The sequence below is a fragment of the Populus euphratica genome, unplaced genomic scaffold, assembly GCF_000495115.2.
Source record: "Populus euphratica unplaced genomic scaffold, PopEup_1.0 scaffold43.1, whole genome shotgun sequence".
Lineage (NCBI taxonomy): Eukaryota > Viridiplantae > Streptophyta > Magnoliopsida > Malpighiales > Salicaceae > Populus > Populus euphratica.
Window position 1 is genome coordinate 758,171 of NW_011499889.1, and position 27,657 is coordinate 785,827.

General features: G+C 35.8%; 3 protein-coding genes across 6 annotated transcripts in view; all 3 read right to left on the reverse strand.

Annotated features, from left to right (window-relative positions):
- The window catches only part of LOC105130906 (deSI-like protein At4g17486), a 6,662-nt gene extending 5,137 nt beyond the window's left edge, over positions 1-1,525 (reverse strand). The window contains exons 1-2 of the mRNA XM_011033631.1: positions 1,426-1,525; positions 855-1,105 (exon numbers count right to left, since the gene is read on the reverse strand). Coding sequence (XP_011031933.1) covers positions 855-1,020 — 166 coding nt within the window. The 5' untranslated portion in view covers positions 1,021-1,105; positions 1,426-1,525. The remainder of the gene's footprint in view (positions 1-854; positions 1,106-1,425) is intronic.
- A 3,699-nt stretch (positions 1,526-5,224) lies between these two features.
- Positions 5,225-27,448, reverse strand: LOC105130908 (nudix hydrolase 8-like). 4 transcript variants are annotated; one of them, XM_011033635.1, is made up of 10 exons: positions 27,434-27,448; positions 8,627-8,822; positions 7,889-8,169; positions 7,718-7,783; positions 7,405-7,542; positions 7,193-7,270; positions 7,027-7,077; positions 6,840-6,874; positions 6,448-6,556; positions 5,225-5,784 (listed from the first exon to the last, which is right to left on the reverse strand). In XM_011033635.1, the coding sequence occupies exons 2-10, from the start codon at positions 8,766-8,768 to the stop codon at positions 5,578-5,580; spliced, it is 1,107 nt and encodes a 368-aa protein (XP_011031937.1). In that variant the 5' UTR covers positions 8,769-8,822; positions 27,434-27,448; the 3' UTR covers positions 5,225-5,577. The 4 variants fall into 4 exon arrangements, with proteins under 4 accessions (XP_011031937.1, XP_011031938.1, XP_011031936.1 ...); XM_011033636.1 differs by lacking the exon at positions 27,434-27,448 and having other exon boundaries at positions 7,889-8,166; positions 8,627-9,142; XM_011033634.1 differs by lacking the exon at positions 27,434-27,448 and having other exon boundaries at positions 8,627-9,136.
- Positions 13,280-20,788, reverse strand: LOC105130907 (ATPase 11, plasma membrane-type-like). The gene is made up of 21 exons (XM_011033633.1): positions 20,746-20,788; positions 20,149-20,236; positions 19,522-19,641; positions 19,294-19,392; positions 19,059-19,196; positions 18,816-18,950; positions 18,430-18,609; positions 18,011-18,217; positions 17,793-17,912; positions 17,452-17,571; positions 17,046-17,168; positions 16,857-16,961; positions 16,464-16,770; positions 16,149-16,387; positions 16,024-16,056; positions 15,802-15,883; positions 15,556-15,716; positions 15,166-15,375; positions 14,868-15,050; positions 14,606-14,784; positions 13,280-14,500 (listed from the first exon to the last, which is right to left on the reverse strand). The coding sequence occupies exons 2-21, from the start codon at positions 20,200-20,202 to the stop codon at positions 14,407-14,409; spliced, it is 2,889 nt and encodes a 962-aa protein (XP_011031935.1). The 5' UTR covers positions 20,203-20,236; positions 20,746-20,788; the 3' UTR covers positions 13,280-14,406.
- Positions 27,449-27,657: the final 209 nt, after the last annotated feature.

Consider the following 27,657-nt stretch of genomic DNA (forward strand, 5'->3'; position numbering starts at 1 on the left):
TCATCTTTCCTTCTCATAGTTTTTGCCAATTTGGAACTACCACTCTAACAGTTTGTGAACTTGTGGACCGTGGAAGGAAATAAACTAGCATAAATATGCTCCTTGCTCCTTCTAGATTTAATTTAGTGAAGAATGAAATAAGCTGTCACATGTGCACGGTGATTATAGGAAATTTTGGATACTGAATTTATCCTACCAATGAGACAGGAATTATTCAATCTGCATCTGTAAAGATAGATACTTTACATTATTTTTAAGCAATAACTCTTTTGAATTAACTAAACAAGAGATTCCGTTGATTACTTTGAGAAGTAGATGCCATCTTAGCCACTGTGTGACTGCATATTGCATCTCAACGCTCCATATCCAATTCATATTGATCGGAAAAAAAGGCTTGATGGTGATAAATGCGACAATGCATCATAGTGATGCATTTGTTCGTGTCTCAAGATATCATAGACTCTTATTTGCAAGAATACTTTATTCTTCTGTGATCTGCCCTATTGCAAACGCAAACCTTCTAGTCTTAATCCTTTAAAAATGCCAAATTCTTCTGACACGTGATTCCCTCATCATGAGCTTCAGTCTACCTTAAATAGTCTCCAGAAATAGAATTTTTACCCTAACATACCCTGTTACCAAAAGCAAAAAAAAAAAAAAAAAATCTACCTACGCGGGTGGAACAATGATTATCATTTGGAGTTTCTATTAATGCACAACTATCATGCCAAAAGTCCACAACCAAGAATACTCTCACCAAGCAAAATTCAACTAGAAATGCCAAAATCATGCACATTAAGCAGCAAAAAAGAAAACAAAATAAGTCTATCATCTATTAACATTCAATTAATTACCTTCAATACCGGAATGGAAGATCCCGAGGCCAAACCAATAAAGGTAGTTATTTATAGGTGTAAGATCATAGATGTTAAGATACAGCATCACGCGACTGCTCCCTCCAATACTCTGCTCCTTCTCCGAGCTTGAGCTTGAACTTGAACTCAAAGGAAACAACCGCATTGTTTGCAATCCACGATTCTTCAATTTACAGTCCAGATTTTCTCTATCACAAACTCACCATCCTCTAAACCAATTCAATAGAGTCCTAAAAAAACAGAATAACACAAAAATTACAAGAAATTGAAGCGAGAGAAAAAAGGTTAATCAAGCTGTTTGGTTGCTGTGAAAAGTTGGAGTGCTTAGTTTTTAACTCTTTCTTGCATTTTCTCGGCAACCAGCCAAACAGAGGATATAACGAGAGAGTTATGTGCAAGTAATAGAAGCAACCAAACCCTAGCAAAAATTGAAACTACAAAAAAACTATTAGAAAAGAATTCAATTGTAACAGAAGGAGGGGAAGAAAGAAAGAGACAGCAGTGTTCATATATATATAAAAGCACAGGCAGGGAGAAACAGAGAGCTTACGAGAGATGATTATTTTGGAAAATGACTCTCTCGGATCGGAAAGTGGGAGGCAGGGGCTGTTCTTGATTTTCCAGGGAGGAAAGAAAAGGAGCTGGCCTGAATGATTAGAGCTTCTATTTAATTAAAGTTAGTTATTTATTTATTATTATTATTATGAGTTAATTCATTAATTAATTATGATTAGCAGTGTCTCCTACCTTCATTTAAAAAAACCAAAAACATTCCTTAACTCTGTATATATGAGCGCACAGGCCAAAAGAGATGCATGATCAGTTTCACAGGGACCCAAAAGACAGACCCAAGGACAGGTAAAATAAAGTTAAAAATAGGTCTTATCTTTCTACCTTCCAAACTAATAGTTCACTAACGCCAATTAAATTGATCTCAAAACTCTTCTAGCTACATGCCAAACATGTTTGTCATTATTGACTTCACAGCATTAATTAAATTCAATCATTAATTATTATTAACCCAAAAAAAAGGGTTCTTTTACTGTATATTTTTTTTAAAGCACTATTTATTAGTTAATTGAAATAGTTTTTTTCTTTTTTTATTATTTAAATTTTATTTTTATTAAATTATTTTATTTTTATGATGTAGATCTAATTAATTTTTTAATTTTATTTTTTAATATTGAGTTGATTGAGAATTAGATTTTATAATTTATTTTGTTTGCTTTTTATTATTTTAGCATCATGACATGAGAATAATGCTTAAATGATTAGCCCGCATTGATCCAGCTTGTCTTTTGTGTTTTTTTAATTGATTTTTTTAATTTTATTATTCAATATTAAATCAATTAAAAATCGAGTTTCATAATTTATTTTGATTTGATTTCTATAGGGATATCTTGGTCTCATGATCAGGTTAGCGGGTTTTGGCATTTTAACCCCGGTTAAATCGGGTTGTTTTTTTATTTTTTTTATTATATCGGTTTCATGACTCGATTCTCGAGTCCTTCAATATTGAATTTGTTTTTTATTGGGTTGTTTCTATCTCTTGATCCAAGTCATAGGTTTAACAAATTAATTCAGTTGACTTCATCTTTTTTCTTTTCTTAATTGACTTTTTTTTTTCAAATTTTATCAATTAATATTGTATTTGATTGAGAATTAAATTTCATGATTTATTATAATTTACTTTTTATTAGATTATTGTAGTCTCATAATCCGAAAATAGTACTTAATGAGGTAACCTAGATTGAATTGACTAATTTTTGTGTTGTTTTTATAATTTTAATTTTTACAAATTCCATCGTTCAACAATGGGTCTGATATGGTCGATTAAGAATTAAAATTTATAATTTGTTTTAATTTTCTCTTTATAAGATTATCTCAGTCATCTGAAAAGAATCATGGATTTAACAGATTAAATCGAGTTGAATCGATTTATTTTTTATTTTCTTTTTATTAGTTTATCTCAGTATCATAACCTGGATTATGAGTTTGACAAATTGAATCATATTGTTTTTTATATTTTTTTTTAATTTATTTATTTTTTAATTTTATTTTTCAACATTAGACTAATTAAGAATTCAACTTTATTATTTATTTTGATTTGTTTTTTATAGAGTTGTGTCGATCTTATAACCAAGGTCATGACAACCAGGTGAACTCTAGTTGTTTTTTAGGTTATTTTTTAATTGTGTCTTTTCAATATTAAATAGATTGAGAATTAAATTTTATAATTTATTTTAATTTAATTTTTATAAAATTATTGAAATTTCATAATATTCAATCTCCCTCCCATGACTGCCTCATCGGACGTCTTGGGGAAGACATGCAGCAACTAGCAGAGCAAGAAGCAATGTGTCAACCTCTGAGCCATTGAACGAATGAAACAGCTTAAAAAGGAAGTAACCATGCTGGAAGATGGAATGATAAGAGAATGAAAGCTGTGAGCCCTCTTCTGGCTTTGGGGCCATGCCTTCTTTGGCACGAGCATATCATTGTCAGGCATCACTCATGGCATTGCCTAACTTTGCCCCGTGGAGTGGGAAATGGTGGCTGGAATTTGGATTGTAAAATTTTGTCCATTTGTCACCAAACCGACATTTAATTTCTATTGTTTGTTTCTTGTCAGGAAGAGGTGGTTAAAATGAACCGCGGAGATAGAGCTTCTTTTTTCCTTTCTTTCTTTCTTCTTTGAGTGAAAAAAATGTAATTAAGTTTCTTTTGGATTTTTTGTATAATTTTTTTAACTTCTTTTTTTATTTGATTTATTAAAAATTAAACTTTTTAATTTTTTAAATTTGATATTTCTAATTAAATGACTAGTATTACAGGTTTTAAAAATTAACACAGGTTGATATCTTTTTTTTTTTTACCTTATTTTCTTTTTTGATCTTAGGAACATTAGCTTTTTTTTTTTACAAAATAGGTTTCATGGTTTTTTTTATTTTTTTCTATCAGGTTATCCTAATTTCATAATTTGACTTGTAGATTTGATAGATTAACTTGAGTGTACTCACTTTTTTTTTGTTTTTAATTACTCTTTTTTCATTTGGATTCTTTTATATGGTTGATTTAAAAAACAAAATTCATTTTCAATATTTGATTTATTGATAATTGAGTTTCATATTTTTTTTTATATTTGATGCTTCCAGTCAAATAGTCCGTGCCATGAATTTTATAAGCTAACAATGATTTTTCTAAAACATTGGATTTAATGATTTTTTTCATTTTCTTTTCTATCAGGTTGATATCATAATCTAATATGTGGATTTCACATGTTGACTCGAGGGGGCTCGAGCCTTTTGATGCCTTATAATTGCTAAAAAAATTTGTTTTTTTATATAATTAAGTGTTTTTTTTCAAATTTATTTTTTAACATTTAATTAGTTGAAGATTAAGCTTCAAGGTTTTTAAATTTAATACTTATAATCAAATGACTTGGGTTACAAACTTAATAGGTTAACATGAGTTGATATTTTTTTTTTCTTTTTAGCTTATTCATTAAGTCTGAATATGAGATTTCATAGTTTATAATTTTAAAAAATTAAATTAGTATTTTTTTATGTTATTAAATTAACTGAATTTATTGAACCTAATAGACTCAATGACTCGAGTCATGAATTTCTTTTACTTTATTAGATGTTCTAGTGTTGCCTTAGCTTTGTTTTTCTGAAAAAATTTAGCATGGTCTATGACGTTGCGCTAGCCATCAACATAAATTTATTTGAGTTATTTTTTGTTTTTTTTTTATTTTTATTTTTTAGCTTTTTATATTTGGTTCATTATGATTGGACTTTTTCATTTTTTTCGATGTGGGTTCATAGTTTTATCACAATCTTATACCTTAAATTATGGATTTTACATAAACAATTCAATATATAGTAGTTTTAATATTATTTTTAATTATTTGATATGTCACTATTTAAGCATTTTATATGCATCAAGTTTTTAACTTCTTAATGTTTTAGTATTTTTTTTAGGCTTGAAAAAATAAAAAAAGAGCCAGTCCGAGGCTGAGCGCCGGGCCAAAAAGCTAGTATTGTAGCTATGAAATGAGCTTACTGGGTTCTTGTGCAGGTGACCAACCAAAGCACCTAACCACAATCTTGTGCTTTCTGCATACATTATGGCCTTTGATATGCGTTATGCAATCTATTTTCATAGGAAGAATCTTGTTAACTATAGCGAAGTATTTCTTTCATGTGCAAACTGCTTGCACCAAACACAGAAGCAATAAGCAGCTTAACTATGATGCAACAGAACGGCTCTGCTCCATTTCTCGGATAACTTTAGTTCGTTAAATTTACACAAAATGATGCTCCATTGGTTAGCAGGGAAATCACAACGAATACAAACGCAGCTAGTAAATTTAATGCCATAACAAGGCAGATTAGCTACTTGCTAAGAGAAATTATACATGAAAATCCATTAGTAACAGAAGAACTGGTGACTTCACACATTTACAATAACCACGTTCTACTAGACGAACATATATTTACAATCAAAGATATTTGAAGCTATATGTTACAATCCATCAGGTATAATAAACGTAAGACTCCATGTTTAGTGCCTTACTCTTTAACTTGTCGAGCCTCTTATGCTTACACTGCAGTTGCTACCGTTGCGTGCTTCAAAGCGGAAATACCAGAGGCTTTCCAGGAAAAGACAGGCAAGGGATGTTAAGAATTGTGAAATGGCTTCAATTGCCGTTGCAGCTGACATTTCCAGTGTCAAGAACATTGTAGTATAGGCAGGATGGCCTGCCATCAAATTTGGAAACTACTTGGCGAGGTAATAATCCACAGTAACGTTTCCCTAACTGAGCAATGCAAATATCAACGATTTTCTTGAACAATCCGTCTTCTTGGATTAGTGGCTGCGCAACAAACTCAACAAGGGGCATCCACTGCAGGATGAAAACACAAGAAAATTAAGGAGATTTAGAGACTATAGTCGGTGTTAATAAATTTGCAATTAAAATCCATTATTGTAAATCCACGGAAAAACTCCTAGCTCAGCTTCAATTTCCAGTACTCTTCGTTGATCCCAAGATGTCATCTTATTGAAATATTGAAGTGAGATGACTACTTTTTATATATATTATCAATACAATAAAATCTTATAAAAAATTTAAAAATATCATCAATAAAGACCCACACAAACAGAGAATAATAAATTTAAAATTAAAAAAATACGATTTTTTAAAACAATAATAATATTAAAAAAAAAAACACGAAACCCCCACATAACAGGGGGGCAGTGGCTAGCTATGAGAGGAGTTTGGCCGGCTAAAAGAACAAGCTAGCACTGTGTAGGTCCTATGGTCATATGGTCATTTGGCCGGCTAAAAGAACAAGCTAGCACTGTGTGATCATTGTGATTATAATGAATCACCTTCAGGCCAGACAGAATATTGTTGATGCATGAGACAAATAAGCCATAGCTTCTGTGGATTCAATTATATCTTTGATCAGACAGAGGAATTCGTTTCCAAAATTTTCACAATTATTGATGCAAGAATGAATAATGTGAAGCTAACTTACACACATCAGTAAGGAGAGGTACTTACTTTTGCTGCTTGGATTTCAAGATTATCAACCTTAATCTGAGCTGACAAGGGTTTCAGCATACATACAAAGAACAGATCTGACTTGTCAAAATCCAAGTTGTGAGCATGCCTGAAATCAGTGTTGAAGGCTCCATTAGACAGAGTGTTGGGAAAGGCATACATGTGTGTGTGGCTGTCCGATACTTGTGTATCTAGAAGATTTCATCAGGCATAGCATCTTCGTAGCTAGATATACATGATTATGAACCTATGATGCTTCCATTACAAATCATTCATTCATTTCTTTTCTTTGCACAGAAAAAAAAGGATCAATTGCACATTTCCATAACTGTTCAGTGCATGAATATTGCTATGAGAGGAAACAAGTGAAGCCAAAGTAAAAAGTTCTTAACCTGAATGCTATGACTTCCACAAACTCAGTATCGACCTGCAAAATAAACAAAAACTCAGCTGACATTATTGGCACGACTTGATCGTTCAAAGTTAATTTATTATGCTGATGCAAGTTGGTAGCTATCAATGGTCCTGGAAAAGAAATTTCAGTGTAAATAAATGAAGTACGAAATTGAAGATTCTTACACCAGTTTCCTCCTTGACTTCCCTTACAGCTCCTGTGTAAATCTCTTCTGACTGAAACAATATATAGCAATTGAGATTTAAAAGCTGAAATGATATATTAAGACTGGTTTTTCGTTCGAAGTTTTCATAAATAGCTGATTCCTCGGTTCAAGATAAAATTACGTACCTCGAGAATAAAACCAGTCGGTATTTTCCAAAGATCGGCAAATGATGGAGCATAGAATTTCTCTTGTACTACAAGAACCTGCAATTGATTGCCAATGATCTTTTATAAAAAACTGGGACCATTGTAGTGCAGAAGGACTGATGATCTAAATTTGTCAAAATTAGTTAATTGGGGCAGCTCAGAAACTTTTTTTTTCCCCTCAATAATCATACCTCATTTTTGTCATTGATCACAAATCCCCCAACACCAACTTGATGCGTAGCATTAGAAGGAAGCATACAAGGTCCTTCGGGAATCCAGTAAGTCAGCATCACGTATCCTCGTTCTGCGTGGTGGTACTCAAAGCCTTCCTGTTAATCAATTTACTCATCTACTGAGATTGCATGTCTCGTGAAAAGATTGAAGGAGCCATACATTCCTCATCATTTTCTTGAGTCATTTAATGAACTGGTATAAATTGCAGATGCTTCAAGCCAATGAAATGAAACAATTCAGTAGTAATGTTTAAGTTTGAGCACAAGTTACCTTCACAGCAACTGGAACAAGCTCTGATCGTTCCAGGGGCAGCTTGAGCCAAATTCCCTTCTTTCCCTGCAGTAAATTGACATGGTAGAAGTCAATTTGGTGACCAACATAGGGTATCCAAGAAACAATTTGAGCCACACAATAGTTGATCATGCATCGGCAGAAATTTACCTTCATTTTCCAGTGTGAAAGGGAAACTTGAAGCATTGGAGCAAAGGCATCTGGATTAACAGGTAATCTATCCTGATCAACCACAACTCCCCCGTACTCATCATCGCAGGCATCAAGTACTCCTCCGACATTTCTGGAAAACAGACTTGAACCAGCACCATTTGTGCTAATCTGATAAAAGTAATTCTCTGAGGCGGTTTTTTCTTTGTCAACCGAGCTAATAGCCGTCTTTGGCATAAATGTACCTTTTAAACTCAAATAAGATGCCTTCGTAAATACTCCTGAACATAAGAAGCCATGGAAGCAAAACACTCATTTGCTCATCTTTTAATGCGAAAAAAAATGTCTCTGTTAATGAAACGCCGAATCACCAACTATGCCAAATTGGGAAGCAAGAGCAGGAAATCAGTAAATGCTATAACCTAATGAGATGAGACATGCTTGTCCGTTTATAATCATTTACTAGCACTTGGTCTCTGTTTAAAGACTAATTAGCAAAGAGCAGAACAACCTCGGCAAAACACAGATAACTTCAGAAGGAAAAAAGAATGGCTCAGAGCATGAACTGGGTCTCAAAATGTCTGATACAGAAACAAAAACAAACCCTTCAAATCGAAATGTGTAAATGCCCTGCTTGAATGCCAAGAACATTGAGCAACACAGACAAAAACAAGGCATATAACAAAACCGCATGGACTTGTAGTGCTAATACAATGATTCATCACCAGTCCCACTTACCTCTGCAAGAACTGAACTCTTGAGAAAATTTAACACCAACTGAATGTTCGAAACTGGAAAACGGACTTGATTTTGTCCTTGCCACGAGGGCTGCTTTCTTAGATAAAGATGATGATTTGGAGTCAAGAAGCTTCAACTCCATTGATGAAAATGCAACGCAAATCCCAACTAACCACAACCCTACAAATCGAAAGCAGAGAGAGGGAGGGAGCGGGGTTATAAAAAAAATGTATCATAACAAGAAAATGTTATTGGGTTCTTCGTCATTCGGAGTCATCAATAGTTTGCATGGCCAAGTTCGATTCATGACAAAGAAATAGCATATTCAAACAAATCAAAATGCTGAAGGGAAACTTCATGAAGTGACAATAACGTGTGCTCATCTTGAGAGTATATATGTTGCAAAAAGCCACGATTAAAGTATAGTGGAAATCTTGCTCAACATGTGGTGTAAAATGAAGATATCAAAAGAAGGAAGATTAAACCAGCAAGTCATGAAAGAGGAGGGAGTGTGTTTAAACATGAGATTTTGTCAAACGCGCCTTTCAGGAATGTGAAGGGTGGCATGATGTTATTTTACATGAGGGCATGGATTTTAAAGCATATTCCTTCTAGGAAGACATATAGATACTGTTTGAGAGAATTTGTTTGTGGTGATTTACCGACAAAGTGACTAAAGATGGAGACATGCAACCCTAATGATATTTAACTAGGAGCAACAATTCATGGATTTTTAGTCTTTTTTTTAATAATATCATTTAAATATTCTTATTTCGACATCATGATATTTATAAAAAATTTATATTTAACATTTATTATCTCTAAAAAAAAATTAACTTTATATATACACACATATACCTATATCAATTATAAGATTAATATATGTCGGTCATAAAACAAAGTGAAATACAATCAAGAAAATAATGGTGGCTTTAACCATCTAGGTGGTGAGTAAGTGATAAAGACTTGGGACTAAGGGGTTTGCTCCCTCTGTGGTCTCAGGTTCGAGTCCTTGGTTGCTCATATGATGGCCACTGGAGGCTTACATGGTCGTTAACTTCAGGGCCCGTGGGATTAGTCGTGGTGCGCGCAAGCTGGCCCGGACACCCACGTTAATCTATAAAAAAAAAAAAATGGCTTTTGATGGTTATTAAAGTTATTTAAAAGTTAGAAGTATTCAAAATCTTTTTAGATTTTTTTAATTAAGAATAGTTTTTTTAATAGTGAGACCAAACAAATTAACATGAATAGTGAAAGAGAATAAAAGTCAAAATTGTAGGAATGTTAGGGAGATGTTTTAGAGAATATTTATTTTTGTGGTAAAAAAATATTTTTTTGAAATTTTTTTATTTTTTTAAATTATTTTTTTTGTATTTTAAATTATTTTAATGTGCTGATATCAAAAATAAAAATTTAAAAAATAATATTTTAATATATTTCTAAGCGAAAAACACTTTAAAAATCAACTTATCCTATTGATTTTTAGTTTTTTTCTTTGGTCTTTTTATAAAAGTATTGTATGTTTTTAATTTCATCATCCAATCTAAGTTATGATGTATTATTATTTTGAATTTGGTCTTCATTCTTTTAATTTTCTTTTCTTTTTTTTTAAGTTATTTCACATTTAAATTTACTCTCCAATAAAAAAAAAATTTGGTTACCCTCTAATTTATTTTTATTTTTATTTTTTTTCTCATTATTTTTATTTTTATTTTTTTAATCTTAAATCCTTTTGTTAATTTTTTTTTTTAATTTCATGCTTCAATATTTGATTTATTGGGGATTAAGCTTCGTGTTTTTTTTTTCATATATAGTGCTTTCGGTCTAATAACCCGAATTAAGGGTTTACAAAATTAACATGTGTCAACATTCTTCGACATTAGTTTTTTTAAACAAATTGACTTTGTGATTTTTTTAGTTTTTTTCTATTTAGTTATTCATATCTCATAACCTAAGCCACAAATTTTGCTAGCTAATTCGCTCCTTATTATCCATATTGCATGTCTATCACACTCTTCTTGGTTGACTTAGGCTGATTTTTCATTATTTTTTTATTCAACTTTATACTTTCAAAGATTTTTTTTTCAAGTTATTGTGTTGTTTTTATTTTTAATTTATTTATATAGATGATTTATTTATTTATTTAATTGGATGCTTATATAAATTTTTTAGTTTATGCTTCCATAAATTTTTTAGTTTATACTTAAAAAGAAATTATGTTAAAAAACACATGGAAGAAAATCCATGTATTTGATATTTTTGTTGAAAAAAAAAATGACCAGCGGATAGTCACGAGTAAAATAGCTAATATAAACTGATTCTTAAATGACATTAAATCCAAGGGAGACTTCATCAATTTAGCTTAATGCTAAATGATAATATTTTTTTTCAATTTTCTTTCTTTCCTCTTTTTTCAATAGGTAATTGCAGATAGATATTTTTTTTAATTGCTAGTAACTCTGCAACTCAATATTGCTGAATTATATAAACACTCCCAAAGTCTAATCAATTATATAAGCTGTCATGTTGGACCGACAGAGGTGAAAGAAATCATGAAAAGATTTATTTATTTATTTTCTAATTTTTGGTGCGTGAAGCATACTCCAGGCATGAACGCGTGATTGGGAAATACGTGGACAGCAATGCACGACGTGGTTTCTTCAGCAATATCAGGATTGAGGCTTTTGAGAGATGCTGTGTACCGATTACCACACCCGCAGAGAATAAAACCATGTATGTGCTCCTTTCCTTACGAGGCCCATGTGATTTCTTACCTTATCAAGAATTTGGAAGTTATAACTTTACATATATGATCCGTTTATAGATTTATTTTTAAAATATTATTGTTTTAGATTTTATAAATTTTAAAATTATTAAATATTTATATTATTATTAATTTCAAAACTTGTGTAAAAAGTAGAAATAAATACTTGAATATCCACATTAATAAAAAAATTTATTAAAAATCATTCTACTCTTTACCAAAATAATAATAATAATTTCATGCGGCTAAATAATAATAATAATAATCTAAACATGTTTATTTTTGTTTTTTTACTTTTGAATTTTTATATGCTGCTTCTTTGACTCCTCTAAGTAACCGGAATTAGAATACACATTTAATTTAATTTTTATGGTACTCAAGTTTAGCTAATACAGTATATATTTTTTTATTATTATTATTAATATATCATATGTGATAATAGAAACATCAACACCCACTTCACTCTCTTTCACGCGGCGCGTTAACCATCAACGACCATCAGCCTCTTTCCTGGTTTGATATTATAATAACTTTTAGGATTGTAATATGAAAAAAATAAATTATAAAATTATTTTTAATTATAATTTATTTGATTAAAATATATGTTTGATTAAAATTATATTTAAAATTGATACTTAGCAAAAACTATGTTCAATATATTTAATTAAAACGATTGTTGAAATTAAATTTTAGAAAAACATATATTATTTTTTAATTTTTTAATTATATTAATTTGTATTTTATCATTAATACGTCATGCAAAATAAAACACTGATTTTATTGTCCTATTAAAATCATTATAATATCATTATTTTAATTTTTATAGGTTTGTAAATGTAAAACCACATTAGATAAAGAATCATCAAAAATAAAATTAAAATGATGATCATGAATACCACTAAAATACGAAATTGAATTTTATAAGAAAACAAAAGCGTATTCTACAAAATTAAGGAGATGGAAGAAGAAGGTCATCTTAAGGTCAGTTTACGTTATCAAAGGTAAAAAGGCAAGAAGGAAGCAGCACAGTCACTTGAACCACAGCAAAGAAAGCTTGTGAGAATTAAGACATAAGCATATTTTTATAATTTGCAGATCAAGAGTGCATTAGAGATGAGGAATGAGCTCTAACTAGAAAATTGATTTGGTACACGCATCGCCAAAGATTTATGCAAATAAAGTTTTCACTCAAAGCAACGTAATAATGGATAGGCGAAGAAAGTAATATGTAAACCAAAAACATAAACCACCACTTTTGATTGATCATTTCCATTCAAAACCATCTAACTTAGTTGAAATGTCCTCCATTTGTTTCGTGATGGGGTTTCTATCCTGAGAATCCATGAAAATGGACAATCTTTAGTTATCAAGAAATTTCCTTGCAACTTGATGAAATAAACTAGCCAATTGAAATATACAAATGGCAACTAACCATAATAGTGCTCTTCATGCGTCCTTTACATGGTTGGGTGGTTTTCTTTCATCTTTTGGATTTTGTTGGCTGCATTCCTGGTGGACTGGGATGGGCTGAGGCTGGCTGGGTATTTTGTTACTGGCTTCTTTGTGGACCGGGTTTGCAGGCTGCTTTACTCAGCTGGTTTTTCTCCAGACTTTAGATTGGCTAACTCAAACAGCTTGGGCGAGCTTCGTCAAAACAAATAGCCTTCGATTCCTGATTGTCACATTACGTTACAGTTACAGAAAAAAACTAATTCATCCGGCGATATTACTGTGCTAAGCACTGTGGATACAGACTGTGATTTCCTATGGATTTCAATAGTGTGGCATCTATGGCTATGAATGTGACCTTCGTGTGTGATCGACTAATCTTGGTTGATGGAGATTTTGTTGCCCATGAGTATCTGGCTTGAGCTGTTTTCGGGGGGGCTACTTGGGTTAGGCACTAGCTTTTCTCATTTTTTCCTGTCAATTTTGGCTGGCTTCTCGGTTGGGTTCTTTGATTCTTTTGAAATCTGTTGTTTGCTTTCTATTTTGGCTGACTTGTCCACAATTTTGGCTAGGCTGCATAATTTTTGTCAGGTATTTTTTTTGTTACGAGCTCTGTTTGTCCATGTTTCATAGGCACTCTCACTGATGTTGCTTGATTTTGGGTGTGCTACCATTTTTAGGTTCCTTTGAGAGGCACCCTCCTAACCATTCAGATCAGGTCCTGGTTTCATTTTTTTTTAGCTTTCTATATTGACTTGTTTTTTTTTTTTTTGGTAAGAAATCAAAACTGAGAAAAATCCAGGCTCAAGAACCCAAAGATTGCCTTTTTACTTCTGCTTTTTCTCATCTTTTTTCACTCCATCCTTTTCAATTCTTTTTTTTTTTCCGGGAATGCTTTTTCCTGGATTTTTTCTTTCTTTATTGCCTCTGCCATTCCTGAGGTGGCTCATCTCATTGATGTTTTGCTTTCGCAGTCTGTATGCTAACAGAAAAGGGTCTCCCCAGTTGTGGTCTCTCTGCAATCACTTCCCTGGTTAATTACACCTTTATCGTCATAAAATTTCTCAATCAAATCCTATATAATATTACTAAACATGTTATACGTGAATGGTTGGACCAAGATTCTCTCTTACTTTTATAGTTTTGATGACTTATACTATAGTTTACATTTCTTTCTTTTATGATGATTGGATTACACAGTGCAATGCAATCTTTTTCGGCTTTCTTATTTATTTTGAGTGGTGAAAGGACTTCCCTTGAAAAACAAAAATTTAATTGTTCTACAAAGCTGTATTATGATGAGAATTCATGATTACATTCAAATATTGCAATAACATTGATGAAGGGGCAAAAAAAGGGCCGTCCAATTCGACCTTTTATTGATACTTGGAACATTTGAGCTTGGTGCACCTCATTCAAATGGTGGCGAACAAGCACAGCATAGGGTGAATTGAAGGAGAAAAGGAAAGCTGCAGCAGAAGCACCATTGACACCTTGTAATGCGGCCGTTCTCTACCAGTTAATCGGTTTCCGAGGAGGCACTTTATTTGGGAAATGAATTCATCATTCAGACTGTGTAGTGGGGGTTGACATCGATATCTAAACCCCTTAACTTGGCAATGGACTCTACCTTGCCTTTCAGGGTGTGAAGCTCTCTTAATCTGCTTGGCATGAAAAGAGATATCAAATTTGTATGCAATACCGTAAGTGGAAGGAATCGTGATGAATAAGCATGAAATATGAAATTCGCAAGAAAGAGACCAAACCTTGCAATCTCTGCACGTCTTCTGGCTTCTTCTGCCATGATGTTAATGTCCCTGAAAGTGTGCTTTTCGGGGAACGATTTTGCTTCCATAGATAGGAGGCCATGAAGTGATCGTTGCTCAGCCGCCCACGCAGCTTCTCGAGCTTCCTTACCAAAGTCCTTTTGGGTGGTCATTGCTGTCTGAACAATAAATAATGGCCAAATCTCAGAAGGAAGTTCTCAAGAATTTAAAAGAAAGACGATTGAGGTTTTCTTTCACTCACTCTTTGGTTATATACCAGACTCCAGGCTCTGCCACTCTGTGCATATCGAACAGCGAACTTGATAGGATCAAGCAGCTTGTATGTGACAATGTTGTATAGCCATATGACAGCAGTCCAGCGCCAGCCAATCTTACTGATTCCAGCAAAATCCCATGTTGCTGTGGCAGAGATCACAGTTGCAATCTGTACCAGTTAAACAGTTAGTTTAGAACTGTAGTCTTTTTGGACTAGAAAGTAAAAATAAATCTTTCAGGCAATGAAATATTGTTTAATAACTTGCAAGTTTCGAAGCATTTACCAATTGAGCAACGATGAAAGCAGAAAGAAGAAGAAGACCAGGCCTTTCCTTGTATGACCAACTCCTGGAACGAGTCACAAATATTAGAGCCTGGCTGATGGTGCTAACTTGAAGGTACACGGCTGATGCTAGCTGTCCATTCAGTTCCTTGGAGAGAACTTTATCCGAAAGATCCAAATGTTGGTGAAAGCTTTTTACATGGAAGTGCTTCTGCGACAACAAAACGGAAATGTAGGTATTGTCAAAAGGCAGTGTATGATGCAAATGAGTTGAGTTGATAGCTCTTTGCATTTTTACTCAAAAAGAAAACACCAGGTTCCCTCTTTACCCTACAATGAAAAATTTAGAACACAATGCTTATAGAAACATGATAGCAATAGATGCATTTACCGGAAAGAAATCGGTTTTAAAAGCCAGCCAGAAGAATACGACTGTCATTACAGCAAGGTAGCTGCCAATCACTATCCCTGTTGCAAAAATTTCACTAAGCTTCCAACAGTCTGGTATTGGGGATGGCTTAACTCTGTCTTTGGATATTGTCATAATTGTTCCTGGAAATAATTTGAAATAAAGGTATATGAGAATTTGCATGTCAAGATGATTGCTAATTGCATTTTACTTTGCAAAAATGCTCACCGTCATTGAGAACGGCAATGATGAGAACCATAAAGGGAGGGAAATCAAACTTCCAGAAGACAGCAAGCAACATGAATCCCATCTGTTGCAAAAGTATCCAGAAGCCAATGAGTAGTGACCGATGAAAGCTACATCTTGCAAATATGATGAGCTCCTCAGGAAATAGTATTTCAGGAACCACATAGTATTTCAGGAACCACGAAGAGAGAATTAGAAACTTACCACAATACGTATTGTGATTGATACTGCATATATCTGGAAGAAACAAAACGAATGTTAGGCAACGTGTACTAAGGATTCTAGTCATGTATAATCCCATAATTCAGCAGTTACTTTTATCAACTCACGGTATAGTTCTTCATTCTTTGAAATATGGCACGGCTGGTTAAAACAGCACTAATGATTACACTAAGTCCAGGTTCTGTCAGAACAATATCAGAGGCACTGCGAGCAGCATCTGTTGCATCTGCCACCGCGATTCCTATGTCTGCTATCTTTAATGCAGGTGCATCATTAACTCCATCGCCCGTCATTCCAACTATATGTTTTTTAGCTTGCAATCGCTTCACAATCTCATACTTGTGCTCTACAAAAGGCATAATATGTCAGATGGGAACGCTAGGTTGGTTCACCATGGCACAAACTGTAATGAACCTAATTACCTGGGAAAACACCAGCAAAACCATCAGCATTTTCTATGAGCTCGTCAATTGGTAGAGCTCCAACTCCATCCTTGTTTTCACCAAGCAAAGAGGATGATGGATACATGTTTGTTCCCATACCAAGCCGCCTTCCTGTCTCCTTTCCAATTGCTAGCTGGTCACCTGTGATCATTTTAACACTTACACCTAGATCTAGAGCTCTCCTAATAGTTTCAGCACTATCATGGCGTGGTGGATCAAAAAGAGGGAGAAGACCAACAAATTCCCAGGGCCCACCAGGACTGTCCTTGTTACCAGCAGGCACCTCCTGTAAGTAATAACACAGACCATTTCTAAAAGTTCTATTGAGGAACGAACTCCTAGAACACTAAATAAGAAAATCAAAGCTTAAACCTGTCGAGCAACACCGAGGGATCGAAGTCCACGCTCAGCAAATTTATCGATTATGGAATGCACTCTTCTTTCGATGTCTGATTTATTCCATGCCAGATTGAGAATCTTCATTTCCGCATAAGAAGTGCATAAGTTTTGGATTTATGATAAGGATTGAAGAGATTAGAAATGAAGCTTCTAACTAAGAACCTGCTCTGGTGCTCCTTTGCTCACTCGGTGCATCTTTCCAGCACTGTCTAGGTATGTAAGTGCTGTCCTCTTGTCAGTTGGATTGAAGGGAAGAAAGTGAACTTCTGTGATTCCAGCTCGCGCCTTCAAATTGCACAAAAAAATTAATTATTTGACAGAGAATACCAACCATAATTTAGGCACAGAGGCACTGATTATCTAATTATTCATGAACAAATGAAAAGGCTATAATCTTTGAAAGATAAAGGAGGCCAAATACAGTTTTCCTGGAATAATCATAGCAATTCTTGCATATGATAAAGTAAACATCCACTACTTGCAATTTGACAACTCCATAACAGTATTATTAAAAAAAAAATATACGCATGAATGTGAGAACATTTATTTAATTGGCAAGACGCACTACCTCTTTAGGATCAGCCAGCATGGAAACAATGGCTGCATCAATAGCATCTTGATTCTCCAACCGTGAAGCTCTTGCAGCCATCAAGACAACCATGTCCTTGTCAACCTCCTTGGAAAAAACCTGCAATAAAATGGATGGGGTTAAACGTCACACAAGGTAAGTTCAATATATAATCTGTTCTGATAGTATTTAAAGACAATTTTTATTCTACTTGCAAAAAATACATATATCATAAAGCTGTACTCTTCTGCTCAAGTTCGTTCCTAGTTAATAGGAATTTGTACATATATACTGCCTAGAAATATTGAGGAGACTTAATACAATAGCATCAAAAGTAGCACCTCTATCATAGATTTGTCGACTGTAAGTTTGTTAAGAGTTAAAGTTCCTGTTTTATCACTGCAGAGCACATCCATCCCAGCCATTTCTTCAATAGCAGTCATTCTCTTTGTTATGGCCCCCTGCATGAAAATTTGATTATCGTTAATGATTCCTACATGAACTGGTTTATCCCCTTACTGCAGTTTTCCATGATTATGATACACGCAGCGTCACAGACCTGTTGAGACAAACGATGAGAACCTATAGCCATGGTTACGGAAAGAACTGTAGGCATAGCAATGGGGATACCACCAATGAGCAAAACAAGAAGGTTATCTATGCCAACACGATACGCCCTTCCTTGAATCCCATACATTGCAATGATTTCAATCAAAATCCCAATGGCAATGGAGCAGATGCAGAAGTTTCCGATTGCAGTCAGGACCTGGAACAATTAGCAAGATTATCTCTCATTATATGTACATTAATTAGTAATAGTTTAGCAGAAGTTACATGCAAAGACTATATCCTACGAATGGGGTATATAACTTCCGTTCTTTGAATGTGAGAGAGCAATATGCGTGCCTCGTTGACACTATACACAACCACACCAAATTTTAATCAGTATTGGAAAAGTGAAGTAATTCTGAGATTAACCTTCTGAAAGTGCCCAACATGTGTAGTGTTTTCCACAAGATGTGCTGCTTTTCCAAAGAAGGTATGAACTCCAGTAGCGATAACAACCGCTTCAATTTCACCTTGCTTACAAGTTGAACCAGAGTAAACTCCATCACCAGGATTCTTAGTTACTGGAAGCGACTCTCCTGTAAGGGCAGACTAAAAAGGAAAGAAAAGTAACATAAAAAACAGCTTAGAATAGAAACATTTCTTATAAATACTCTTGCTAGTCTCCAATTCTAGTTCATGTTATGTTTCCGGGGCCTTGGGTTTCCAACAGTCTATCTCATTGTTAAATGATGCTACCAATTCAAACAACGGTGTACAAGCAAAACTTCCAAAACATGCTTTATATGGTAAGGCACCTGATCAATTTTCAAAGGATCTCCTTCAAGCAATCGAGCATCGGCAGGAATGATGTCACCTAATTTGATACTAACAATGTCTCCGGGGACCAATTCTGCGGCCTCTCCCTCTTTCCATTTCCCGTCACGTAAAACCTATTACATGAACAGGTAAGGGAAAGGAAAAGTTGATGAAATGGTTGGAGAATAGGTAAGATACAAAAAAGAAAAAAAATCGAAAAGAAACAGAAATAAATCCCGAACCTTTGCTTTTGGTGCAAGCCGAGCCATAAGAGCTGCCGCTGCATTTCCAGCATTATTTTCCTCTATAAAGCTGATGGTTGAATTGATAATAAGCAGCGCCAAAATGCCGATAAAATCATGGTAATCTGTACCTTTACCCTGCACAATGATTGCCTCACAATAATCAATCACTAGCTCTTGTTTTGCTTGCAGTGCAATCATGTCAAAGATGGGGATTTCAACATAAGATACTTACCCCTCCGTGTGCAAGGGCGATGGCCATAATTGCTGCTGCTTCCATTACCCATGACAATGGATTCCACATAAAGCCCAAAAACTTGAGTATTTTACTTTCCTGTAAAGCAAATAATGGGATTGAGTTTTGACAGAGGAAGCTGGAAAACATGAAGTTGCGGAGGAAACTAGCAACAAAATCAACTACAATCGAAGGAAAAGAAACTGGAGCCGAAACAGTTCTCTAGACCTTTTTCTCTTCGAGTTTGTTGTATCCAAACACCCCCAACCGCGTTTGAACGTCATCGTCGCTGAGACCCTCTTTGGTACACTTCAACTTCTCGAAAACTTCTTCAAGAGGGACATTCTCCTGCCAGAACAGTCACAGATTATCAGAGCGCTATCCTTAAAAGACCTTTCAACTAATCTAGACTTGTTTATAGACAGTCAGTATGAGATGAATGATTTCTGTCCGTACTATTGTTATTTTATTCCATGACAAAGTTTATGGTCTTTCTGTGACAGAATCCATACGAGAAAATTACATTTTCTCCTCTGGTGTTTACCTTCTCTGGTTCTGGCTCATCACATGGCAATAAAAACAAATCAAATGATGCATCTAGAAGAATGATGTTCACGGAGATATTGTAGCTGGTGGAAGGGATAACATTGCCCTCATCCCATGAAGGATATGAATCCAATTTTCTATCACATACTAATTATTAGGAGACCACAACTGAAAATAAGAACACTATAATGCGCTTATTTCCAGAGTGCACATTTGAAATAGATTTTATAACTCTCTATTAAGAATGTGATTGTGGTTCAACTAGGATCCTCAGAGCACATTATCAGTAGATTATTCATAAATATGTACCAGATCAACAGTTTCCTTGCTTATAGCTTCAAGTGCATTTGCTGTGTTGTCCATAGCAGTATTCCTCCTTCAGCTCCTCCAGTCCCACCTTCATTTCAAGGGCATTTGCAATATTAATGTTAGGAAACATCCATTTTCCATCAACTTTTAAAGCACAATAAATCTCTTTTAAATGAGTTATTGAAAAAAAAAATATAAAGCTCGGGCAATCGCTGTCCAATCTTTATACACTACCATCCCTCTAGGGAGAATTGAGGGACAGGGTCGAATTGAGTCGGCTCACAATCTAGTGATGCGACAAAGAAATCATTCGGCGCCTTGACTATTGAGACCACACAAGTGAAATTAAAGAAACTAAATTTTCAAATCCTACTTCTGCAATTAGCTTGATTCCATAAAATGACTTTTCACCTTGAGATATATAGCTAAACAGCTGCAGAATTGATATATTAATTGCAGATCGTTTCATTCCCAAATTATCAATCATGAAATGTGGGGAAAAAATAAAGTTAAGATGAATGGGCAAATCCCATGAACCGTACGTACAAATCGATGTCTATACACATGTAAGGAAAATCATTTAAGCAAACAATGTACCTAAATAGAATTCAAGAAAAGGGTACTACTACTTTCTCATGCAGTAGGCAGGACTCCTTGGAGCCAAAAGCCAAAGTACCGGCTCTTGCAATTTCGTACTACAGGAGAGAGGGTTTTTAGAGGAGAATAATCAATGAATATTTATAACGAAACTGATACAAGCAACAGCCAAGGCACAAGGCAGCTAGTATCAGGAGAGAATATTAAAGAGATTGACATTTAGCGTAAGACGCACGAACAACTCAATGCCAGAGGAGAGACAAGAAAAGGAAGAAGGAGAGAGAGAAATATAGTAATGATCATTGATTACAAGAGCAAAGAAAAGACAGAAAGTTGGCTTCTGAAACTCCGTCATCAGAACTTACGCAACAAAGTGAGCAGAAAAATAATGTTGTTTCCAAACTGCTTCCAAAGATGATCGATTTCTGGATTTCTTTTTGGAAATAAATTAAAAAAATAAAAATAAAAAAGCATTTTGCACACCTTATTATTTTTGTCTGTACAAAATGGAAGAAGCCAAGTGACAATGCCATTCATGATATAACTTGCTGTTAGGAGATCCAAACATTCAAACACACACAAATTTACGTGGTTCGGCAACTTGCCTACTCCACGGAGCTACTGGTTTGTATTAATTAAGCTCAAAAGCAATACAAACAACAAAACAAGGAGGAGGAGAAAACTTCTCAACTCAACTCAACTCTCACCCTTAGCTCTCTCTCTGTGTTTCTCTCTATCTCGTGTTCTATCTCAGCTATCAATACACCTTCTATTTATAGCTGAGGAGGGAGATGATTGTTCAACAATGGTGGGCAAGTTAGGCACCTACCATTTGACTATGACTTCAACCATGGCTGCCACCAACCATGGCTGCCACCAAACATGGCTGCCACCGGCCATTTGTGTCCACACACATAACAATCTCCCACTTGGACACAAATGGTGTTAGGTCTGTCTTTTAATCTTCAAGACCCATTGAAGCTTTACACAGCTTCAGTTTATCGAGAGTAACTCCTTTGGTTAACATGTCGGCTGGATTCTTGCTTCCACAGATCTTTTCAAGTAACAGTTGTTCATCGTCGAGCAATTGTCGGATGAAGTGATATTTGATCTGTATGTGCTTTGTTCTGGAGTGAAATGCTGGATTCTTGGCAAGGAAGATTGCACTCTGACTGTCACTATACAAAGTACCCTTTCCATGCATCTTGCCCAATTCTTGCAGGAAACTCTGTAGCCATACTATCTCTTTTGCGGACTCTGAAACTGCAACATATTCAGCTTCTGTCGTTGAAAGAGCAACTATCTTTTGCAAGGTAGAACTCCAAGAAACAGCAGTGCCTCCTAGAGTGTATATATAACCTGTAGTACTCTTTCTGCTATCAACATCTCCTGCTAGATCAGCATCTACAAAGCCTTCAAGTTTCAAACCGCCAGCTGTGAAAATAAGACATGTCTCCGATGAGCCTTTTAAGTACCTCATGATCCATTTCACTGCCTCTCAATGCTGCTTTCCAGGATTGCTCATATATCGGCTTACAACTCCCACTGCATGGGCAATATCTGGTCTAGTACAGACCATGGCATACATCAAAGAGCCGATAGCTGAGGCGTATGGAATCTGGTCCATGTATCCACGTTCTAGCTCAGTTTTTGGTGACTAGTCTCTACTGAGCTTGAAATGATTCCCTAGAGGTGTACATACTGTCTTAGCATTATCCATACTAAACCTGCTAAGAACCTTCCTGACATACTCTGCCTGTGAAAGTTTTAGTATGCCTTTGTCTTTGTCTCTGATGATTCTCATGCCAAGTATTTGTTTAGCAGCTCCCAGATCCTTCATTTCAAACTGTTTTGACAACTGTTGCTTTAGCTTGTCAATCTCTTCCATACTGGAACCTGCAATTAACATATCATCCACATATAGCAGTAGAATGATATAGGAGTTGTCAAAATGTTTGACATAGCAACAATGATCAGCCTGACATTTTGTGTATCCCGTACTACACATGAAGTTATCAAACTTCTTGTACCACTGTCTTGGAGCTTGCTTCAAACCATATAGACTCTTCTTTAGTTTGCAAACTTGACTCTCCTTTCCTGGTATTGCAAACCCCTCTGGTTGTTGCATGTAAATGTCTTCCTCCAATTCTCCATGAAGAAATGCTGTTTTTACATCTAATTGTTCAAGATGTAAATTTTCTACAGCTACTATCCCAGAACAACTCTGATCGTTGTAAGCTTCACAACTGGAGAAAATATCTCAGAATAGTCGATCCCTTTCTGTTGTTGAAACCCTTTTACAACAAGTCTTGCTTTGAACCGTTTGCTTCCGTCATGCTCGGTCTTTACTCTGTAAACCCACTTGTTTTGCAAGGCCTTCTTTCCTTCAGGCAGTTTGGTTAACTCCCAAGTCTTGTTCTTCAACAATGACTCCATCTCGTCCTTCATGGCTAACTCTCACTTGCTCGAGTTTCCATCTTGTAAGGATTCTTCATAATTTAATGGTTCACCACCATCGGTCAGCAAGATATAATTCAGTAGAAGTGTGAACCGTTGTGGAGGCTTTATAGTCCTTGAAGACCTGCGAACAGCTGGTTCACTTGGCTCTACACTATCTTGTGTAGAAGTGGTGGGTACTGAAGTGCTTGAACTGTCTTGTATGGACTCTTGAGTGGTAACATCAGGAAGCCCTTCTAATTATATGAATTCAGATTTCTGTGGACTCGTATCTGAATCAGTTATCTCTAGTTCTGTACTTGATTTGTCTTTGTACAAAACTTTCTCGTTGAAGATCACGTTCCTGCTTCTGATAATCTTCCTGTTTTGATCATCCCAGAACCGAAATCCAAATTCTTCATCTCCATAGCCAATAAAGAAACATTTCTTTGATTTGGCATCCAGCTTGTTGCGAGCATCAGAGTCTACATGCACATAGGAAACACACCCAAAGACTTTTAGGTGAGCAAGCTGTACTTCTTTTCCTCTCTAGACTTCCTCGGGCAGTCTGAACTCCAAAGGTACTGATGGTCCACGGTTGATCAAGTAAACTGCAGTATGAACTGCATCAGCCCAGAATGTTTGAGGTAGCCCAGAATGCAACCTCATGCTTCTAGCTGGTTCATTGATGGTCCGGTTCATCCGTTCAGCAATACCATTCTGTTGTGGTGTGCCTGGAACTGTCTTTTCCATTCTGATACCGTTGACAGCGCAATACTCCTTGAAACCTCCATCAATGTATTCTCCTCCATTATCAGATCGTAAACATTTCAGCTTCAAACCTGATTCAGTCTCAACCATAGCCTTCCATTTCTTGAATGTGTCAAACACATCAGATTTATTTTTCAGAAAGTAGACCCATACCTTTCTGCTAAAGTCATCAATAAAAGTGACATAGTACCGAGAACCACCAAGAAATGCTACTGGAGCTGGTCCCCATAAATCTGTGTACACCAGTTCTAGTTTTCTTGGTCTTAAGGTCCTGCCAACCTTTAAGAAACTGAGCTTCTTCTGTTTTCCGAGAACACAGCTTTCACAAATGTCTAGATCAACATTTTTTAATTCTGGCAGCTTTCCCTTTGACTGAAGTATCTTCATCCCCTTTTGACTCATATGGCCGAGTCTACAATGCCATAGTTGCGCCTGATTATCTGCTTCAGTAGAGGCAATTATATCTGCTGATCTTGTGGTCATATACAGAGTGCCAGTTTTCTTTCCACGAGCCAAAACCATTGCTCCCTTTGATACCTTCCACATTCCTCCAGAGAAAAGGATTGAATGGCCACTATCATCAAGTTGTCCGACCGAGATCAACTTCTTCTTTAGTTCAGGAACATGCCTTACATTTTGCAAGTTCCATGTAAATCCATTCATTGTCTTGATTTGCACATCTCCTATACCCACAATATCCAATGGTTGTCCATCGGCCAGATAGACTACCCCATAATTTCCAGCAGTGTAATTTTGCATCATTTCATGGTGTGGAGTACAGTGAAATGAAGCTCCAGAATCAAGAACCCAATCATCAATAGGACTATGTACTGCAAGGATCAAAGCATCTTGTACCTCGTCTGTAGTGGCATTTACAGAATCAGCTTCAGGTTTCTTTGGTTTTGTGCAACTCCTCATAAAATGACCAGGTTTGCCACAATTCCAACATTCAACCTGCTTCCTGGGTCCAAACTTGCTTTTGCTTCTGTACCTGGATTTTGATCTGCCTCTGGATAAGCCTCTGTCTTGTCTCCTTCCTCGAGTGTTGATGTTGAAAGCCGAACCTGAACTTGAGCTTTCACCCGAGTCTTTTCTTCGTACTTCTTCAGCTAAAATCAGTTCTCGGATATCATCATACTTTAATTTGGATTTTCCAGCTGAGTTGCTTACGGCTGTTCTCATACCTTCCCAACTGCTTGGAAGTGAAGCTAGCAAAATAAGTGCTCGGATCTCATCATCAAACTCAATTTCAACGGATGACAATTGATTTGTGATAGTGTTGAAATTATTAAGATGATGTGTAACAGAGGTGCTTTCTGTCATCTTCAGGTTGAACAGCTTCTTCATCAAGTGCACTTTGTTATTTGCTGATGGCTTCTCATACATCCCAGACAAGGCTTCCATCAATCTTGCTGTGGATTTCTCTTTTGTAACATTATGAGCAACTCTTCTTGACAATGATAGCCGGATAATGCCCAAGACTTGTCTATCAAGTATTTGCCAATCTTCTTCTGACATGTTTTCTGGCTTGCTCCCCAACAGAGGAAGATGAAGTTTCTTCCCATATAGATAATCTTCAATTTGCATTTTCCAATATCCAAAATCAGTTCCATCAAATTTTTCAATTCCTGCAACCTTTATTTCATCAGCCATTTTTACTCTTTCTCGGATTTGAATCTCAAAAATCTGACCTTATAGATGTGTCCGGAATGGCCAAAAATGCTGGAAACGACACTGAGATCACCCAAATCGGACTTCGGATGACTCCGATTTAAACAATCAAAAATTGAGATAACTGGACGCTGCAGATGAAGCCACGTGGCAGGAGGAATAGTCTCTGCGCCACACCGGATCAAAACCCAGTTATGCTGACGTGGCAAGCTGACGTGTCAGACACGTAGGCAATGTGGGGTCCACCTAATCTGACGTGGCTGATCCGCGGAGATTTTTGGCTGACGTGGCAGTGATGACGTGTCCGATGATGTGGCGGATGGCGTGGCGGGTTGACCGGTCAGACTGCTGGTGTGGCAGGGTGCGCGGCTGCTGACTGTGCCGGACGGCTGCTGACATGGCTGCTGACGTGGCAGTGTCAATTTGCAGGAAACGGCGAGGAAGACGCGTGAAGCGCGTGCGGCGCGTCTGTGCGCGTGGACAGTACTGGTGGTGGCGCGTGCAGGCGCGTGCGGGCATGCAGGACGTCGGATTTTCGCCGGGTTTTCACCAGTGGATTCCTCTCGTCGTCCTCTTCACGGTGGTATGTTCAAAAACACGTTTTGAGAACTTTGATTTTTGAGTTTGGATCAAACACCCTTTTTTTCAAGAACTTTCAAGAACAAGCTCTGATACCAGTTGTTAGGAGATCCAAACATTCAAACACACACAAATTTACGTGGTTCGGCAACTTGCCTACTCCACGGAGCTACTGGTTTGTATTAATCAAGCTCAAAAGCAATACAAACAACAAAACAAGGAGGAGGAGAAAACTTCTCAACTCAACTCAACTCAACTCTCACCCTTAGCTCTCTCTCTGTGTTTCTCTCTATCTCGTAGTCTATCTCAGCTATCAATACACCTTCTATTTATAGCTGAGGAGGGAGATGATTGTTCAACAATGGTGGGCAAGTTAGGCACCTACCATTTGACTATAATTTCAACCATGGCTGCCACCAAACATGGCTGCCACCTACCATGGCTGCCACCGTTATTTGACTATGCCACCAACCATGGCTGCCACCAACCATGGCTGCCACCGATCATGGCTGCCACCAGCCATTTATGTCCACACAGATAACACTTGCTTCTTTCTTTCTTTCTTTCTTTCTTTCTTTCTTTCTTTCTTTCTTCATTGTCATTTGCTTGAAGGGTTCTCTGTTTTTTACTTCTGTCCTTCATTATATGGAGTCACAAGGCCCAACAACTTCGCAGTGCGAGGCATTGTCATTTGCTTGAAGGGTTCTCTGTTTTTTACTTCTGTCCTTCATTATATGGAGTCACAAGGCCCAACAACTTCGCAGTGCATTTCTTTATCCATACAGAGTACTCTTGCGTGCAGTAGGGTTCTCCTTGTACGATGCCTGGAGATAAAAACCATATATGAACATCATGCCTCGCGACTGTGCCCTAGGACAAGACAGTGATCCTGTGGATGTCTTTTTTCTGCATGACTGCAAGAGTATATGCTGTTAAATACGTCGTTTCGGACATTTCATGTGCCTACCTTTAGCAACAGGTGTATCTTTCCCTTTTACTATGAAAGTGATCAAATTGTACTTAGAACAAGAGGATAATGTTAATTTTATATGCTTTGGAGCCATGTACCCAACTAGAAAGCTTCAGTAGACACCAACAATAGTTGTGCCAGTTAAAATGAATATAAATTTATTATATCACTTGTGAAAAATGATTTTTTTATCTTAAATGTTGATTCAATTCTTTTTCATAAATAATTTAATAAAATAAATGAAAAGACATGCCTCTAAACATAAAATATATATATATATATGTTATTTTAGCTTCTTCAAAATAAAAATCTAAAAAGTAATTATTTATAGAATCCACCGTAAAATGCAGATGTTTGAATATATTTTTTCTTTGTAGTTTAGTAAAAGACAGAAGTTACCACAATGCTAAATAATTTCCATGTGAGTGATTAATATCAATGAAAAAATGTTAATTGACTCATGAATTTGTATTAATAATTCATTT